At 37.3% G+C, this 18,484-nt stretch overlaps 1 protein-coding gene across 5 annotated transcripts in view; it reads left to right on the forward strand.

The window, feature by feature from the left end:
* Positions 1–18,484, forward strand: part of LOC123688658 (bromodomain adjacent to zinc finger domain protein 2B) — a 35,871-nt gene that overhangs the window by 1,451 nt on the left and 15,936 nt on the right. For 4 of the 5 annotated variants that reach the window (XM_045627271.1, XM_045627272.1, XM_045627273.1 and 1 more), the window contains exons 2-9: positions 2,734–2,804; positions 6,085–6,205; positions 9,813–10,079; positions 14,317–14,983; positions 16,812–17,010; positions 17,133–17,382; positions 17,652–17,954; positions 18,125–18,430. In XM_045627271.1, coding sequence (XP_045483227.1) covers positions 6,100–6,205; positions 9,813–10,079; positions 14,317–14,983; positions 16,812–17,010; positions 17,133–17,382; positions 17,652–17,954; positions 18,125–18,430 — 2,098 coding nt within the window. In that variant the 5' untranslated portion in view covers positions 2,734–2,804; positions 6,085–6,099. Of the gene's footprint in view, positions 1–12; positions 407–2,733; positions 2,805–6,084; positions 6,206–9,812; positions 10,080–14,316; positions 14,984–16,811; positions 17,011–17,132; positions 17,383–17,651; positions 17,955–18,124; positions 18,431–18,484 lie in introns of those variants that run through there. The other variant, XM_045627274.1, reaches the window with a different exon arrangement.

Raw genomic sequence — 18,484 nt, forward strand, 5'->3', positions numbered from 1 at the left:
GTGCCTAGTATGTTTTGACCAAAATCGGCTCACAGATGTTCATTATATACCTGGAGTAGCCATAAAACTTTCAACTGGAGTATATTTGTTTTGGTCATAAATAACAAAACTGTATTTTTTGTAGACCTGGAGTTTTGCTGAAAAGGAAAATTTAGTTTTTTAACCTGACCGTTTGAGTGTTCCTGTTCTCGATTTGACAGCTGTTTATTTATGCTTTATAAGACCGATAAAACGATAGTTATGTTATCATTACTATCAAATGTTTATCTTGGAGGCGTGAACATTGTGTTTTGTTGGAATAATAAAAGCATACTTTGATAATTGAGGAGTTCAACGTTTGTATATGGAGCGACCAATTAGTATTTACTCCGGAATATAGAATATTTAGAAATCCAGTCTATTTATAGTAAGTACATCCGTTTGAATATTTAGAGCTATGCACTATACAGAGTGATTTTGTAAGATATACATTTTAACTTGATATTCACATGGTTTAAGCTCAAACGTGAAATTCAATTTTGAATTCTAATGTGATTATTGATAATGAACAATAAATGAAATGTACTTGAATGTTTTCCAAATGGTGTCAATTTTAAACGAATCATTGCTGACTTTTACATAAATCTTGATACTAAATAGGTTATTTTATCATCGCGAAGTGAATTATAAAGTTATTGATCGTCGAATTTGGATCCCATAAGGATAATAAACTTTGTGCAAAATCTGCAGTGTTTTTTTCACGTCGTTAAGTAGAATGCACCAAAATTACATTGTTGAATGGCAAATTGGATAGTTGCCGACCTCAGATTCAATTTAAAACTTATTTTTAATGTTTGGTCCACCTAGCATGGATACTGTCAGGCTTGTTCCTTGTCTCTCGAGTTTAAAGAAAGGTTTTTGTCGATATTCTACAAATGCGGAATGTTGTCGAGTCGACCAAGTTGAAATGATCGTCTATTCCCTATTGTAGATGGGAAGTTCAAGGTGTTAATTGAGAAACCACTGCAGAGATTTTATCTGGGTAAGGGACAATTGTAGTTGCAGGTACTTTCTCAAATGACACAACAGTACCTAACATTGATACTTTTATGACTATTTTGGGTTGGACAGACACTAAAAACAACATGAAGTTACCTAGTTTGAATTATTTACATTTTTCATCTTTTGGATTATTCGCAGTTCAAAAACATTTCAAATTTTACTCGAAGACCCATTATTTCTGGATTGTGGATGTTCTACAATATGAAAATCCTTTTAAAATATAATATCTCGCATTTTAGGTTGAAAAAAAAATTGATAAATATTTAGCTGAGGGAAACTATAAGCGCCAAGAATTTGCTATGAAAAATATATTCACTACCATCAAGGCAATACATATTCTCAATTTCATAATTATTTGTTGTTGGGTTTCCAAAAAAATATTGTTTTCAATTTTGGTGCCTTTTTTTTCTGCATCAAAGAATTCGTGGATAGTACATATTCTTGATCTAGAAGGATCAATGAGGTATAGCAATCGATGTTTGCACCAATTTTCATGCCAATAGCTCTTATAGTGTTCGAGAAAAGCTCAGACGGTCTTTTTTAATTCGATTTTAAGAAACTGTACATTCTAAAACGTAATATGTGAAAATTTCAGGTGATTATTTTTTTCTTCGAATGATTTCTGTTTGAAAGAAATATTCTAATACACCAATTCAGAAGTATTTTGTTGAAACCTGTGACTGAATTGAATAGTTGCTACGTGAGTTGCTATTTGTCATGGAATGATAAATTTAAAAAAACGAAACATCAATTCAATATATCAAATATAATTATGTATAATCTTTCCTGTTGAATTTAATTCTTCATATCCATTACTACTCAAATATCTAAAAATTTCAAATTCATAGTTTCATACTGCCTAAAATATTTTTCTAGACATTTTTTTCCGCATATGTACCTATACGTCGAAAATTATTTCATTGAAGAGTTGCCCCTACTGATCTCAATAACTCAATTTTCAAGTTTTCCCATTACATATTCGCTGAATACATTCTGATTTGTATAAGTTGAACCCCCAAAAAATAATTCCAACGGCATCATATCTTAGTTCCTAGGCGGCCAATCGACATCATAGTTTCGGCAAAAAAATTCGCTCATCATTACGTCAGAGATTACGCCATTGTTACATGGCATGCTGCTCAATCCTATTGAAAATCGATATTTTTAAGTTGAAACCATAGAATAATCTCTGAGTTAATCGTAAAACCGACCCCTTCCCGATTTACGAACGAAATAATTTTTCCATACATAACCTTAATTTCCGAAAAATATTTGGTGGCCTTTCCATAAGCAAACTTTCAGAAGCGCCACCCTATACATATATAACATTCCAAATGAAACGCATAATTTAAAATTACATTTGAAAATGCGAGCCCACACTGCAGTTTTGCAGATAAAACATTACATTGTTTATATACAATTACTGACATAGAGCACGAGTGCAGGGCTTTCATTATATCCGACCTTGACCTATTAATTGACCCCTACCGACCCAGTGATCCCGCTGGGATCGTTTCCTTCTAGGTCACTCGGTATTTTCTATCTTCCCTATGCGAAATGACGAAAATAAACTTGTCGAACACCACCTGTACCTTTCCTATTTTCATCATCTATGACCGTATTGTCAATTCTATGTTCTAATTAGAGTACCGATGTTTTTATTATGTTCTAACTAAAGTTCTTCCTTTTCAGAATAATGTACAATATGGGCTGAACAAAGTATATATTCCTTTCATCCGGATGACAAGGAACCCATAAAACAGGTAAGTTGTTAGAAATAATACGCAAATTCGAAAATATCTTCAAATCGTTCAATGACAGAGGCGCCTCTCACGGCAACAATTGCAGTTATTTCTCGATATGATCGTTCAAATGAAATAATTCAAAACTTGTGATATCATTGTAAATATTGAGAGCGGAGTTTCCATAAAACAGAATTTCTGCGTCTGATATAAATAAATATCGAGAATAATTGCTTGGGTATTTCCTGATCTGAGCGTGGGATATTCTTTTTCAAGCAGTGAGAAATTGTGCAAACCATCATCTTCGAATTATCAATCAATAGCAAAGCATTCACTTCTTTTGACGACTTCATTTGATCTCCAGATTAATCCGTTTCGAGTTTGATGTGTACGAAAAGGTTTAATAAGATATTCTTCCATTGAACTTTACCCAGATAAACGTTTGCTCTCACTTTCTCTTTCGTAAACATTTCACGGTAATAATAATAAATAAATTACATACAGTCCATTCAGGAATTATTGACATCCCGGGTGGCTTTGGAAAATCGAAATTAAGTTGGTACTGGCTCTTTCAGTAACATTTTAAATTGCAGATTTCGGGTTGGCATTGAAAATGTCATTGACAAGAGGTTAGATTTCAGTTTGTTTGTGTTATTGGTTTTGATCGAAGAAATTTTGAAACTTAAAAGTTGTATCAATTTCAAACACACATTGATTAGTTTATTTGAGTATTTCTCACAGTACTGTTTGAAAAAAGAAGACGGCAAGTCATTACAACCTGGATTATTAGTGGAAGAAAACCTGTGCAATACGATTTCACCTTCAAAGAATCATTGAAAGATTTGATTGTTACCAAAAGCCGAGCCAAAATATATGAGCCTGGATGAAATTTGACCAAAAAGCATCTGGATTTTAATCAATCAAAGACAACATTAGAACATTACATAAACTTAATTGGTTACAAGTTCAAAACAGTTAATAAAAGGAAAATTCTTATTGATAAACAGAAAAATATAATAAGTTGAGTACGATTTTATGGTGAATACAGAGAATATTTGCAACAAAATGTGAAATTTATTTATCTGGAGGAAACTTGGTTATTTGAAAATATTATTCAACAGTGGGCTCTAGAAAGGAAACAAAATGTTTTTCAAGTATATTCAAGGGTAATAGTAGAAGGAGCACTATTTTGAATGCTGGATATTTGGATTTTTACCTGGATGTTTTGTTTTGACAGTGGTGATCATGAGGATGATATAAATCTATGAAGAGAGAATTATTTTATGATTGGATTGCTAAACAAAGTCTTGGCATTGCATCTATAGTTTATTTATATTCTATATTGAAATTAAGTATTGTTATATCTGTTTTTTGTTCTTCAATGAGCAATCCAAAAATCCAATAAATTCCAATTGCTTTATAGAATTTTTACTGAGTATTTAATCAAAAATATATTCAGAAGAGTAACTTCAAGAATATCTTCACCTCTTACCCCCTTGAAGATAATAATAGATGCAATAAAATTTTCAAATTCATAAATTACAAATAATTTCATGCAAAAATGCTTTAAGTAAGTGAGTTAAGGCTGTTATGGGCAAAATAATTTCTGTAATTTAATAGAAACTAGTATAAAAGCATTTCAATTAAAAACAGAAAACTCGAGTACAGATAGTACCTATATTTTTCATACAAGTTTAATCAATCATTCATGTCATGAACAGTTTCAATAAATAGTGACTTTAGAAAGTAATTTACACATCGGCTGATAAATTGGTTTCAATTTTGAAAATTACAGTACAACTGTGTGATGTCAAAATTTTTCATATACTAAATGGATTCTTTGAATTTTATTTCTGTCTTATTATGATATGGCTCTTCCATTCACTAAGCTACACTATTTAAATTTATCAACCAGTTTTTTCTGTTTTCTTCACCAGTTTAAACACCACAGTTTAAATGATCCATAAGAGTTATTTGATAAGAATTTTGCAAGCAGGTTCGTATCCAGTGTCCATCAGTAATGCAACAATTCTTGAAGAGCCTTTGGTGAAAAGGAATATGCATATTTTAATGATCTTCAATGGGATCTTTCATGGGCGACTCTTAAATGAATAGATATCTCTTCATTGGATTTCCTTGAAATGAGATAGCATTTCACTATATTTTTACGTTATATAATCTGAATTTCAATTTATGAAATCATGACTGTATGCGTCCCTTCGTAATTTCGAAAATTCAGGATTTTTCGGATACAAAAATGATGAAAATAATTTAAACTGGTCATTTCTATGATGAACCATAGCAATTTTTAGTGATATTTTTGTAACCAGAAATAAAGCCGCGACTAGACGTTCATGGCCTACTTCGATGTCAATAATTCTTGAATGGACTGTACGTTGATGTGATTTCAGACGTCACAATTCGAATCATCGAGATATATTCTCTATGATTCGGACTTATATTGCCGCCGGTTGCTATGATCGGAGATTTTTACAGCGGCTTGACTTAACGAGGTTAGGTTTGGATGGAATTATCATAATTCAATACGGTTATTCCCACAAGTTCATGAATAAATGTCAAACAACAGCATTCGTAATAGGTACTTATTTGTTCTGACATATGAATAGTATCGAAATTCTGTGATTCTTATGACTAACCGCACTTATCTTATTGTGGCTAATGCTGGATTCGAGAAATAGAGTATTCTCCATTCAAATGAAGGCTAAATGCAGTGATGAATAATGCAGGTATCGATGTGGGAACAAGTTGAGAAAGGAGAAAGCGTGCAAAGAGGTATGCGTTCAATATACATCGCGTATTTTTTCCAGGGATAATCTTGAAATTGAAATATTCGTCGATTCTGTGCTTCCGTTCATCGAGTTTCCGTCCAGAATGAACTACTGTCATAGAGCGTGTTTTTATCTGTGCACAAAATCAAAATAGTTCGTTTTCGACGTTTTTTGTTCTGTGATCCGCGTATTTCGCAACTGTCACAGAAATCGGGTCTGAAAAACGAAACTTGCCTACTGCATTTTTGTTGTTCCAGTCACCTAATTTGATATCAAAATAATGCGAACGGAATGAGCATTCACGATTCCTTCATAACTTTGACAGATTTCGAAAATTTGATATCGATCCCGATCGCAAAACGGGATACTGCCCGTCGTGAGAGGCGTCGATTCTTTTATCGCGAAGCAAGTTGAATTTTCGATTTTCGGAGTGGTGTGTTGTTCGGGTAATTCTCGCCTTCGACGTCCCTATATGTGGCCGTTCGATCCGTTAATTCGATTTTCTGTTACAGTTCTGCTGGGTGGAAATGGATAAAGAGAATGGAAAGAGTAGCGAAGGTAACTCGAGCTCCAATAAACTATCCAACCAATCGGACCCGGCCTCACTGCTTGATGCAGCCAGCTTATTTGGAGGTAATCCATCATTTGAATATATTTTTCCGAATCTTTTCCCTGGCCCCCATTTTTGACAGGTCGTTTTAGATGATTTCGCGCTCCAGTGAATCATAAGATAACGTTTTGAATAATTTTTCAAACAGTTCAAGGAAAAATCTTGACGCCTCTTCGATATTACTTCCCTTGATGAAACTTTAATGATCATTACCTTGCAAGGTTCGAACCCGAGAATTCAACAATAATTTTGAAAAAAAAAATGCTGAGGTGCCATCTACCGAGCGTAAGCCAATGTTGCTAACATGATGCTAAAAAGTTATCTGTTTTGAATTCCTTGCATTTTGAATTTTCTATTTTCTCAATATAAAATAACACTTCATGGATATCATGTTGGGGTGGCTGTAGTGAATTTTGTTGTTGTGACACTTTTAGGACGTCATGATAGCAGCTTGAATGCTTGAAGTAATCAAATAGAATTGAAGTAATCAATTAGAATATTCTGGAAATGCTCTCAGCGAACATCGAATATGGGACACCCTGTAAAACGTACAATGACAAAACAACAATAAATAAACGCCAACCTGTATCTTACCCTTACTTTACTCTGTATGAAATTTTCTTTGTATACTTTTTTTTAGACAACTTTTGTTCGCCCCCTCTTAATTTATTACTCTGTGTTTCACAAAAACTGGTCATAGCGAAGCCAATACTGTTTGACATTATAGTAGTGTTCTCGAACTAAGAGTAATGACAAAAAATCGGAAAATTCCACGGACGACTATTTGATTACAGGGTGAATTATGAACAAAACGAATTCCATTTTGAATTAAGTTTGACTCACTCCATATCTAACGAGAATTTTTATTGAAAATCCGTCTAAAATTATAACCTTTTGTGTGAGCAATATTTCTCGCGTAAAAGTGTTTCATTCAAGATTTTACCTGCAAGAAATGCTACTTTGAAGAAATGTCATTTTCCAAATTCGACACCCTGTATCTCGAAAACTAGTCATAGGATTGAGTTGGACCTTTAGACTTTCTTTTTCAAGGGGTCATATTCTACAAAATTAACCGCTGCCAATTTTCCATTATGCTGCTGCCTGGTCCTTTTTGACAAGGAAATTTGTAATTAATGTTTGACGCATGTTTCGAAAACAAAATTGTCATCAGAAACTAAAGATTTCTACATGAATCTCTAAGAACTTTATTATCGAAACGTCCCTCGAGCATTTTTTAAAATAATACTTACGACGAAAGTGTGTTTACCTCAACTTTCTAGTATAGTACCGGGTGCACAGAGAACTCTAATTATTTTATATAATTAATAATAAAAGTTATTGAGAAATTTTTGATGTGCATATTTTCAATATCAACAGGAATGATACAATTCAAAAAGGTTATAATGGCAATATTGTATTTTTTTTTGACATTTCTTATGTCATTTGTGTTTAGCAGGTTAGGTTAGGTGTATTATTTTTTGACAATTCTTGTGTCATTTGTGTTCAGTAGGTTTTCATCTCAGAAAATAGATAGAAGGAACGGAAAGTAAACATTTGTGCTCGATCCCGAATACAAGAGAGATGGAAGTTTAGTGTCGCCAATCACAATCGTGCTAGCCGATTGTGTGTGCGAGCCATAGGCGTGGAGAATCCTGATTTGATTTTCTTTTTTCATAACTTCACAATAGCTAAACCATTAAACTGAGAAAAACATTGACCCCTTTGAAACACGAAAGAATTTTTATGGATAAATCACATTGTGAACTATTTTTGAGCATTGAATTGATAATTTCGAAATTAATCAAATTAAGCTACGCTACTGCTATAGTGTCCCGTCAGAAGGAGTGACGAATGTTGGCATCAAAACAAATGCATCAGTTACAAGGCGATTTCCGTTCCACGTATTAACGTTCTAAGGTTGTCATTCAATAATGGAAAGATACACGCTTCAACAACGTTTAGAAATTGTTTTATCGAAATCTGCTCTCATTTGTGAATACTGGGAGAAATTTCAGAATAATTATTAGACGACATTATTTAGTTAATCAACTCACTATTCGTTGTATTATAGATAAATATGAAAGTGAAACCAATGACTCAGTACTCTTGTATCCAGGGCCGTCGCGAGTAATTTTGTCGTTTGAAGCGAAGGAATTTTCGGCGCCCCTGCTGAAAAAGCATAATAACATGACGTCAATCATAACCACCCCCAAAAAAAAAAACAGCACCTGTTCCTATGATAATACAGAACTTTCTTCTCCCGAAGAAGAATCTTACAATCGTGTTTAAAAAAATTGAATTCTAGTGAATGAAAAATTTAGCTTCGAAAAATAATTGGAATTACGAACATGTGTTCCGCTGAAAACATTTAACAGTAACTAGTTTCGAATGCAAAATCATAGGAATGTTCCAAATGCTGAATGTGTAAACATCAGCTTCCAAATGATTCAAAAATAAAGATAGTGTTGTTTTTCGTCAGTGTGGAATACATGATGATTTTATCCCTCTTTCAATGAGGGTAATAGGGAATGTTTATCATATATAGATTGGGCTGCCATGATTTATTTATTATACAGGCGGTTTGGAGATTTTTATTGCAAGTAATGTTGACAAACGCAAACCTTATGTTGTTTTTAAGAATCGAGGATGAAATGTGAAAAAGGGGCCAGCAGACTGGGCCGAATTGCCGCCCGTCAAATAGAGGTGCCTAAGACGGTCGCTCCACTGTTTTACCCCTAATGCCGGCCCTGCTTGTATCGTGTAAAAAACGTTCACCGTGAGAAGATTGACTGAATAATACCGTTCATAAATTCTTCTTAAATTTCTTTCAGTATTCACAAATGAGCACCAAATTCGATAAAACAATTTCTCCATTTCAGTATCGTAATGAGTTCATTACAGTACTAAAAACAGTGATGTAATTAACTCATTACAGCATTGTTTTCAGTTATATTTTTCGTTTTATGGTTGTCTAAACTGACTTCTGATCATTTCAACTTTCAACACACGTCAATTCTCAATATAATATAATTTAGATACAGTGAAATAATTTGCAATATTATTAGCAATTTCTCTTAATTCTGGTGGTGTTAAATCGATTTAGTCAAAAATTATTCTCGAATTTAATGCGTATTTATAGATTATTTCAAAATTCGAAACGTAAGTTCGATTCTAATTTGGTAATCTGTCAATTTTCGTAACAGTCACACCAACTGCCAAGATACAATACAAACGCCACTAGGATGTATAATCTGAATATTTCATTGAATTTCGAACATATTCCTGATTACTCAACTGAAATGGAGAAAATATCGTCTAATACTCGTTGCAGAAGGTAATTCCAACACTCATGCGTTCGAAAACTCGTTCCTTCGTCGCTCATTTGCAAAATTTCGCATTCGTGTTGGAACTTGAACCTATTCTGCAACTTGTTTAGAATATTCTATTCTATACGTTCCTCAAGCGTGTATCTTTCCATGATTAATTGGCATAACCTACTGAACACAAATGACATAACAAATGTCAAAACACAATACGCAATGTTGCCATTATAACGATTCCAAATTGTATGATTCTCATCGGAAAACCCTTTTAGTATTGACCAACTGACTCATCCCCTTCTCGTTTCAGCTTACTGGCCCAGAGGAGATGCTGCTGCGGCCGCAAACCTGTTCGCCGCCGGAGGCGGTTTCGGCATGCCGCCACACCCGGCGGCGGCCGCTGCGGCTGCCGCATCCGGTATGCCGTTCGGCCTCATGCCGCCCAGCTCGCCGGGCGGACGGGGCGCCATGCCCAACTTTCCGACGTCCTCGGTGGCGGCGGCTTACAGCAACGCCTACACCAACACGCTGTCGGTGGCGGCAAGCCAGGCAGCGAGTCTCGGCATACCTGCCGCAAGTAAGTGTCTTTTTGGTTTGATTTTTGAAAAAAATAGTAACTAAGGGCTTTCAGTCGATTTTTCATTCTGAAAAAAGTACCTACTCGAGCGGGTATCGAACCCGCAACCTCCGAATCACTAGTCAAGTGCTCTAACCGATGAGCTACCTTGGACGCTGAAAGTTCCAACCGTATACGAGGAACCTCTTCTCCCAGAATCAAATGTTAGTGGGAAGTGTATGTTGGAAGGGAACTTATTCACTATAATAATAATAATAATAAATCGACTTTATTCAACAAATGTACATACATTTGCCCCGAAAAGGCGAAGATTAGCTAAAGCTACTCTTAAACACTTAACCTTTTCAGTTTACAAGACAAAAAAAAAACAAAATAATATAAAAAATAACATTTTACAATTTCAATAATATTGACTTGATTATCAGCAGAGGGGAAAAAACAAATAAACCAGTAAGTACTATAATACAAAAATACAATGCGACAACAATGTGGCTAGTTTTGCTATCAGCATTATAAAAAGTTTTCCGATAAAAGGTTTCATTTTGGATAGCCCGCTATCTGGAAACCTGTCACTTTTGAAGTTGTCATCGTTTTTTGACATGTGACAAGAAAAAACTACGCCATCACTACAAATGGAACAATGTTCAAGAATTTTGGAAAATAAATACAAAATATTTCCGTTACTATGGATGGATTATTCGATTGACATGAATTTTATTTATCCGCAAGATAATCTTGTTGCATTACATTTTAAATATGATTTCTGGCATATTACCGCCACGGCTGGCTCGGATGTAGTCCAATCTGGACGTCCAATGAATTTTCGATGACTTTTTACAACATTTGTGGCCGTGTATCGGCAACAACATGGCGAATGTTGTCTTCCAAATGGTCAAGGGTTTGTGGCTTATCCGCATAGACCAATGACTTTACATAGCCCCACAGAAAGTAGTCTAGCGGTGTTAAATCACAATATCTTGGAGGCCGATTCACAGCTCCAAAACGTGAAATTAGGCGCTCACCAAACGTGTCTTTGAATAAATCGATTGTGGCACGAGCTGTGTGACATGTTGCGCCGTCTTGTTGGAACCACAGCTCCTGGACACCATGGTTGTTCAATTCAGGAATGAAAAAGTTAGTAATCATGGCTCTTTACCGATCACCCTGGACTGTAACGTGCTGGCCATCATCGTTTTTTAAGAAATACGGACCAATGATTCCACTAGCCCATAAAGCGCACCAAACAGTCAGTTTTTCTGGATGTAACGGTGTTTCGACATACACTTGAGGATTAGCTTCACTCCAAATGCGGCAGTTTTGTTTGTTGACGTAGTCGTTCAACCAGAAGTGCGCTTCATCGATAAACAAAATAAAATGGACGTAGTGCGCACAAAATCATTATTTTCGAAATGAAATTGCACTATTTGCAAGCGTTGTTCAGGCTAGAGTCTATTCATGATGAATTGCCAAACCAAACTGAGAATAAATCACTTGACAGCTGTTAAATCGGTCGCCATCTTGAACAGTAATGCCAACTTAAAGTTATATACCTCGAAAAAAACACCCGTTATGTACATAGAATGACTATTACAAGCTTTGTGCGATATTTCGTGTGGATAACGTAATCTGGAGTATCGGAAACAAAGAAAAAAACCTAATATTTCGATGACAACAACAGATCCGATCGAGTTGACATTTCGCGCGCACTTACAGAACGTCAATACCAAGCTTCGCGCGTAATTTCGTATCAACAGCTCCGTCATAACCCCAGAAAATTCCAATAAGACATCGAAAAAAAATTAGGACAACGCTGACGTAAATTCAATTGCTTTCGAGTTCTCTTTCATTCGTGCGCCATCGCAGACCTCATCCCACCTACATTCCACCGGTAAACAATAAACAACTGCGTAAAAAGCCGCCGTGTTTCTGTTACTTTTCCGATAAACGGCCCCAAACCTCCTGCCGAAGCGTCTCCGTCGTCTTGGCCCATCGCCTGGGCTTCCGCCGCCTCTCTGCCCTCCACCTCCTCCTCCCACGCGCGTTAACTTCGAAAAATCCATATAATAACGCAACCTGTTCCCCGTTATTCCAGCCAGACCGAACGGCAGCGCGTATCAACCTCCCTCTCGCGCCCCCCTCGAAAACCCGTACACACAGAGACAGTACAGAGGGCACAATATATTTCATTTATTGATTTACCGCCTCCGCGCCCCGTTCCGGGCCTGCCGCCGCCGCCGCGATCGCTACACGCGAGATGGGGGCTCATAATTCACTATTTCGTCCTGTCGCCCGGCAATTAGCGCGCCGAGACGCCGTACCGTCGACTGCCGACGACCTACCGTGCCGAACGGGCCGTTATCCGGCCGAAACGATTTTTTTTCCGCGGGTGTCGGATCCGGTGTTTGAGGTGGCCGCGGGGTCGGAAGGCGCGACGGTGTTTTTTCGGGTCGGGACGGTCGACGGAGGGGTGTGTGACGTGTAAGGAGGGGTTTGGAGTGTTGTAGGAGATGGAGGGGTTTGATTGGTGGCTAGGGGAGGTAATTTTTGTGTTTTGTTGGTTTTTAAGGGGACGGGAGGTTGTTGTATCGGCTTTGGCTGCAGATGAATATTATAACTGTTTGTTTACCATATAAAATGTAATAATATAGTTTCTTTCTTCTTATTATCGCTCTTCAAGGATTCTAAAATTGTAGGACATACGTAATTTTATATCAGCATGTTTTCCTCTGATGAAATCAATATCAATTATGGTCGAGTTTCGATAATCAAATTATAAAGAGTAAGGTATTTTTGTTGTTCTTTCTTTTATCGGTCTTTGTTCATATCAAATTTAAAGATTATTATTGCTTTAATACATAGTATTTACATGATTCACCATGTTTGCTACACTGGACAATAAATAATGAGGCTTCATTAAGAATATCCATCGTCAATTTCAATTTTTCGGGAACTTGGCCTAAACAATGTTTGTGTGCTGAATTGAATGATCGAGATTATTTGGTATTCTTATTGTTTCGAAGAGATAACTTCTCTTCTTTATGCATCGATAATAACAAGAAAAAAAAATTGCTTCTTCATTATCCTCAATTATTTTTCAAAATCCAATGCTTTTTTTTTAGAATTTAAAATGCATGGATCTTGTTCTCGATTTAAAAGGTTCAATAAGTAATACAAATTTCATATAAATAGCTCTCACGGTTTCTGAGGAATGCTTGAATATAGGTCATGGTCAACAATTCTAAAGGTTCTTCTTTCGAAATACTAAACAAAAAAGAATAAATATTGATCAAAATCGCAAGATTTTAGACAATCAGGTTCATGTCAGAAATCGGGTTTATAGTTTACGTTTATAGTAAATCTCATAAATTTTATAATCGAGTAAATATCGTGCCGCGAGCACCGTATTCACCAGATCTGACACCGTGTGTTTTTTCTGCAGTTCCCCGTTTGAATTTGTCAATTTGATTAACTCATAAGCCATTAAGCCAATGGAAAGACGTGTTTTTTTGTGTGGAAAACTAACCATTTTATAATAAAGTGGAAAAACTAATGACATTTCTGTCGCATCTTGTAAAAATACTTGAGACAACTCGATATGACACTTGTCCATGTTAAATTATCTTTGAAGGTCGTAGATAAACCGAAAAACAACCAAATCCATAACAGAAGGAACAAATAGTCTAACCTCTACTTCCGCGACGTCAAAACTTGTTCAAATTCCAACTAACTTTGAAAGTTGACGCTCGCTTAGGCGATGCGTTGTGTAGAGAATTGAGTAAGTACTCAACAATAGAGCAGACTGCAGTTTTTTAAATTCACTAATGTAATGTAGAAAAATAAGTCTACCTTATTTCGTTAATAAACTCAAGTTTTGAGGCAAATTAGATCACTTTTTTCTTTTGAATTTTAATCATTATGTTCGCTTATGACGTATCGGATAAGTAAACCTTTTCCATAACCTCTAATTATATTTTTTTCTATACTGAACAAAGAATATCAACAAAATATACTGGATTCTGATTTATGTGTATTACAAAGCCACGATTAAACGAAGAAAAACAATTAAATAGAGCAAGAATCAACCGAAACTCTAGCAGTAACATTGCAGTCAATAGGTCTCGGGCCCAGTCAGTAAAAACGCATTTTTTCTTCTCTCGCTTCATTGAGCGTCACCCTCAGTACCATAGGCGTAACAAACAGTCGGCACAACCTAACCAAACCCCTCTTTTATTTCCAGGTGCAGCATGGTGGTCGATGGCCTCCCACCTGGCGGCGCAGGACTACCTCGCCCGCCTCCAAGCCTCCGGCCTGAACTTCCCCTCCCTAGGCGATCCCTACGCCTCCCTGGCCGGCCTGCCCTCCCTATCTAGCGGCTCCTCCCATCACCAGGCCCAGACCAAGTCCAAGAACTCCTCCAAGGGCGGCTCCAAGTCTCACGCGAAGGACAAGTCTTCCCCCTTCTCCCTGCACCATCAGCAGCAGCAGCAACGCTCCTCGTCGTCGCCGTCGCTCAAGGTCAGCTCCAGTCCGGGCCCCAACGCGGGGAAGTCCCCGAAGAACTCCGCTCTAGGCCTGACCATCCACTCGGCAGGTGGCGCCAGGTATCAGCAGGAGAAGAGGTCGTCCAAGGGGTCTTCGTCTTCGTCCTCCTCGGCGTCAGCCTCGGCTGGCATGAACGACATGACGTACAACATGAAGCAGCTGGAGAAGCTGAAGAACAGCGGGAACAACGTGAGCATCAGCAGCAGCTCGGAGGGGAAGATGCCGATGCAGTCGTCTTCGACGTCGGGCATCTTCAGCAGTCCGATGAATATGGTTAGCGGTTCGGATAAGGGCGCAGTGACGTCTGCTGTGTCGTGCGCAAGCACCGTGAGCAGCGTCGGTTTACCTTCCAGTATTTTAAGGTGAGTTGGTTTTAGGTTAGGTGAGGTTAGGTTTTTATATTTGGCAATCCATGGACTTGTCGAAAGTTAAATTCAATTTGATATTATTGTGATTTGCTCTGCATATTTGGGTTTTATTTGGACTCAACTTATAGATTTTCATACATGATTCGAATTCCGTTTTCAAAAATGGTATATCGCTTCGTTACGGCTGCACAAAGTGACAACGGCGCCGTGTTGTATAGCTTGTCAACCCAATCCAATGCAGACTAGTGTCAAGAAAACCTTTACTACGATTCTAAGTAAAAAATAAGATTGGGGAGGGGATTCTACGGTCTCAAAAAATGCCATCAATTGGCACACAGATGGTTCTAAAACCAAGTCAAGGACTGGCGCTGGAGTATTCAGGGTTAGCACCAAATGCTCACTATTGTTAGGCTACTGTCCAAATGTCTTTTAGGCAGAGATACTTGCAATCAGAAGATGTGTGGAAATTAACCTAAAAGAAACTATCAGATATAGCGATCGTTCTGACAGACAGGTGTCAATCAAAGTATTGAGCTAACATATCATCGATTCTAAAATGGTATTGGAGTGTCGAAGAAAACTCAAGGAAATAGGCAAGAATAACAAGGTCTGTTTATTCTGGGGTCCTGGTCAATTGGAGATTGAAGGAAATGAGATGCCAACACATTTGCCAGAATAGGAGCACAAACTCCTTTCATTGGCCCAGAATTTTTCTGTGATATAGATAAATCTACCTACATAAAACAGTTTCAGGAGAAGAAAAAACCTAAAGAGAAACACTCTGGCAGAATCTTCCTGGGTTGAATCCTTCTACAAAGTTTCTTGGAAACTTTGATACTGCGCGATCCAAGAAGTATTTGGATCTTAGCAAGAATATGCTACACCTCCTCACTGGATTCCTAACAGGGCATTGCTTCCTCAGGAATCACCTCATGAGAATGAATCTAGCAGAAAACGAAGAGTGCCTGTTCTGTGAGGAGGTAGAAGAAACTCCGTATCACCTGGTGACAGAATACCTCACCATGCTAGACAACGCAAAAATAATAATAATAATAACTTTATTCTCTCAATATACATAAGTATTACAAAGAGGAACATTTATCATAGTTATATCTTCATTGAGAAAAAAGGCGAAGTCCAGGCCTGAGCATCTATAGGGATAGCTCAATCCTGCTCTACTTAACCTATAAATTCTTTGCAGAAGAGACAAGCTGATCAAATTATAGCTATCTTTTGATATATATAATCTGCAGTCGATGTTACCATTTTGTGCAATGGTAACAAAACGATTTTAATTTTAAATTCGCATGTTTATTTTCCTTTTCAGGTAATTGATTTTTTTTTTTAATTAAAGTTTGAAATGGTATGCTAGGACAAAATCTTGTGTTAATATTTCTTACAATAATATCCAAAAAATTATCAATTTGGAATTGACCAATTTTTTTTCTTTAGTGCTGCTTTAGAAGGAAATGGGTAAGAGTGTGGCATCATTATGTATATTGATCAATTGAAAACTTTATGTAACAATTGGATTTTCGATTAAAAAGTGTTCAGAATTAGGTTGAAATATATTAAGTAATGTTATATTCTACACGAAAACATTCAACAAAAAATGCCTATATTCAATAAAGTACCTACTAATCGAAGAGAAATAAGAAGAATTTGAATTTTCACTCTATCTTTGGATACATTTGAAAATGGAATTCCTCACAATATGGAATATACTTGAACTTAATACCTAGAATCCTGTTTGGTGACATGTAGTAATCGTGATACATATTATTTGTTTGCTTCTTTTTTTTTAACAAATTAAATCTTGCAGTGATCCCAACTCTATACTCGGAGGCGTTCGACTACCTCCAGACACAGAAATTATTAAGTATACCTCATCGATAGTGGGCCCCAAAGTACCCGGAACCACAAACCGAGGTAGAAAAAAGACAATATCCTTGGATCCTCCCTTAGTCAGTGTTCACCCTTCCAGTTCGCTGGAAAGATCCAACAAACGACTGAAATTGAACGTAAGCTTTCACTTTATCTTACTTCATGCTAAATTTCCCGAACCTTCAGTGAAATACTGAAAAGATTCATTAGAATTATTTCTCTTAACCTAACTTAACCTCATATTATCTTGTTTGTTCAGGAATCGCTAGACGATCATCAGCAACTCAACTCCCATGACAGAATAGAAATGATAAAGCTTCCACCCACCAACGGCAGTCCTTCCGGCATCTCTGGATCACCTTACAGCAGCAATAATGGGGGCGAATCTGCGGGAGAGGCCCCACTCAATCTCTCCCTCAAATCTTCGGCACCGCCCAGCACCTGCAGCACAAACCCATCACTGAACTCACTGAGCAACATGTCTGCCAACATAGGGATGGACAGAGTTTGTAAGTCTTTCAGGATTTCACATCTATAGAAGTAAACCTCCAACGAGTTTTTATATTGGCAATGTGCTACTCTAGAAACTTTTGAGAAAATGTATTTAACAACTTCTCAAAGTCTCATGGCCATCGGATGACTATGTTGATAGCTAATGAAGTAAAAACCCAAATAAATTCGTTTCCGTATTCATTGATTGAAATTTATCATTATTTTTTCATAATACTTCGTCTTTTTATCTATAATTGTGTTTTATATTTCATTCTACTTCTTTCAGCACGTCGAAAACCCGGTCCCAAGCCGAGACGCGTGATACCCTCTGGTTCTCAACACCCACCACCAGCTCCAAGCTCCTCCCTTCTTCAGATGTTCGCCTCCGCAGATTCTCCAAGGCCGCCTAGTCGAAACGAGGGTTCGGACGGGGGCAGTTCCACGTCGTCGACCTCGGCCCCGCCCACAAACGCAGGCGGGTCCTCCTCGTCCAATCACAAGGAGGGCAGGCCCAGAAACCTCGGTAGGGGGGTCAGTAAGCCGAAGAAGAACACCGTGGCTTCGCTCCTGGCCCAAAGCAGGGCTTTAGGTGAGTAGTTTGAGGTTTTCACATGTTTTGAAACTGAAGAATGTCCAAGAGATTCGCAAAAGTAAAAAAATTAGATCTGTTGACTTCTTCAAGGTTCAGACATAAGTAGAAACGATTAATGCCAATAAACTGTAATTTTTTAAATTTCTATTTGTTTTACTCATCCGCAGGGATAAAACCCATGCCGATGCTAGACCCGAACACATCGATGAACCAGCAGCTGAGCTTTCTGAAGTCGAACATCCTGGCAGCCCAACAATATATAAACGAAGCAGGCGGGGACGAGAAGATGTTCAACAAACTGCTCCAGGAGAAGTTTAAAGGCACCTTGAGCGATTCAAGCACTGTCGATGCTTCAACCGACTCCGATAACATGTCCGATTCGAATCATACTGACTCGGAGATGGAAGTGGAGCTACCCGTTAAGAAACAGAAGCAGTACGACGAGAGGGCACTTAGGGTACCTCTGGAGCTAGGTTAGTTTATTGAAATTTTGTTAATCAACTGGATTTCTGACTTTTTCTTATCGT

The sequence above is a fragment of the Harmonia axyridis genome, chromosome 1 (assembly GCF_914767665.1).
Source record: "Harmonia axyridis chromosome 1, icHarAxyr1.1, whole genome shotgun sequence".
In the NCBI taxonomy this organism is placed as follows: Eukaryota; Metazoa; Arthropoda; class Insecta; order Coleoptera; family Coccinellidae; genus Harmonia; species Harmonia axyridis.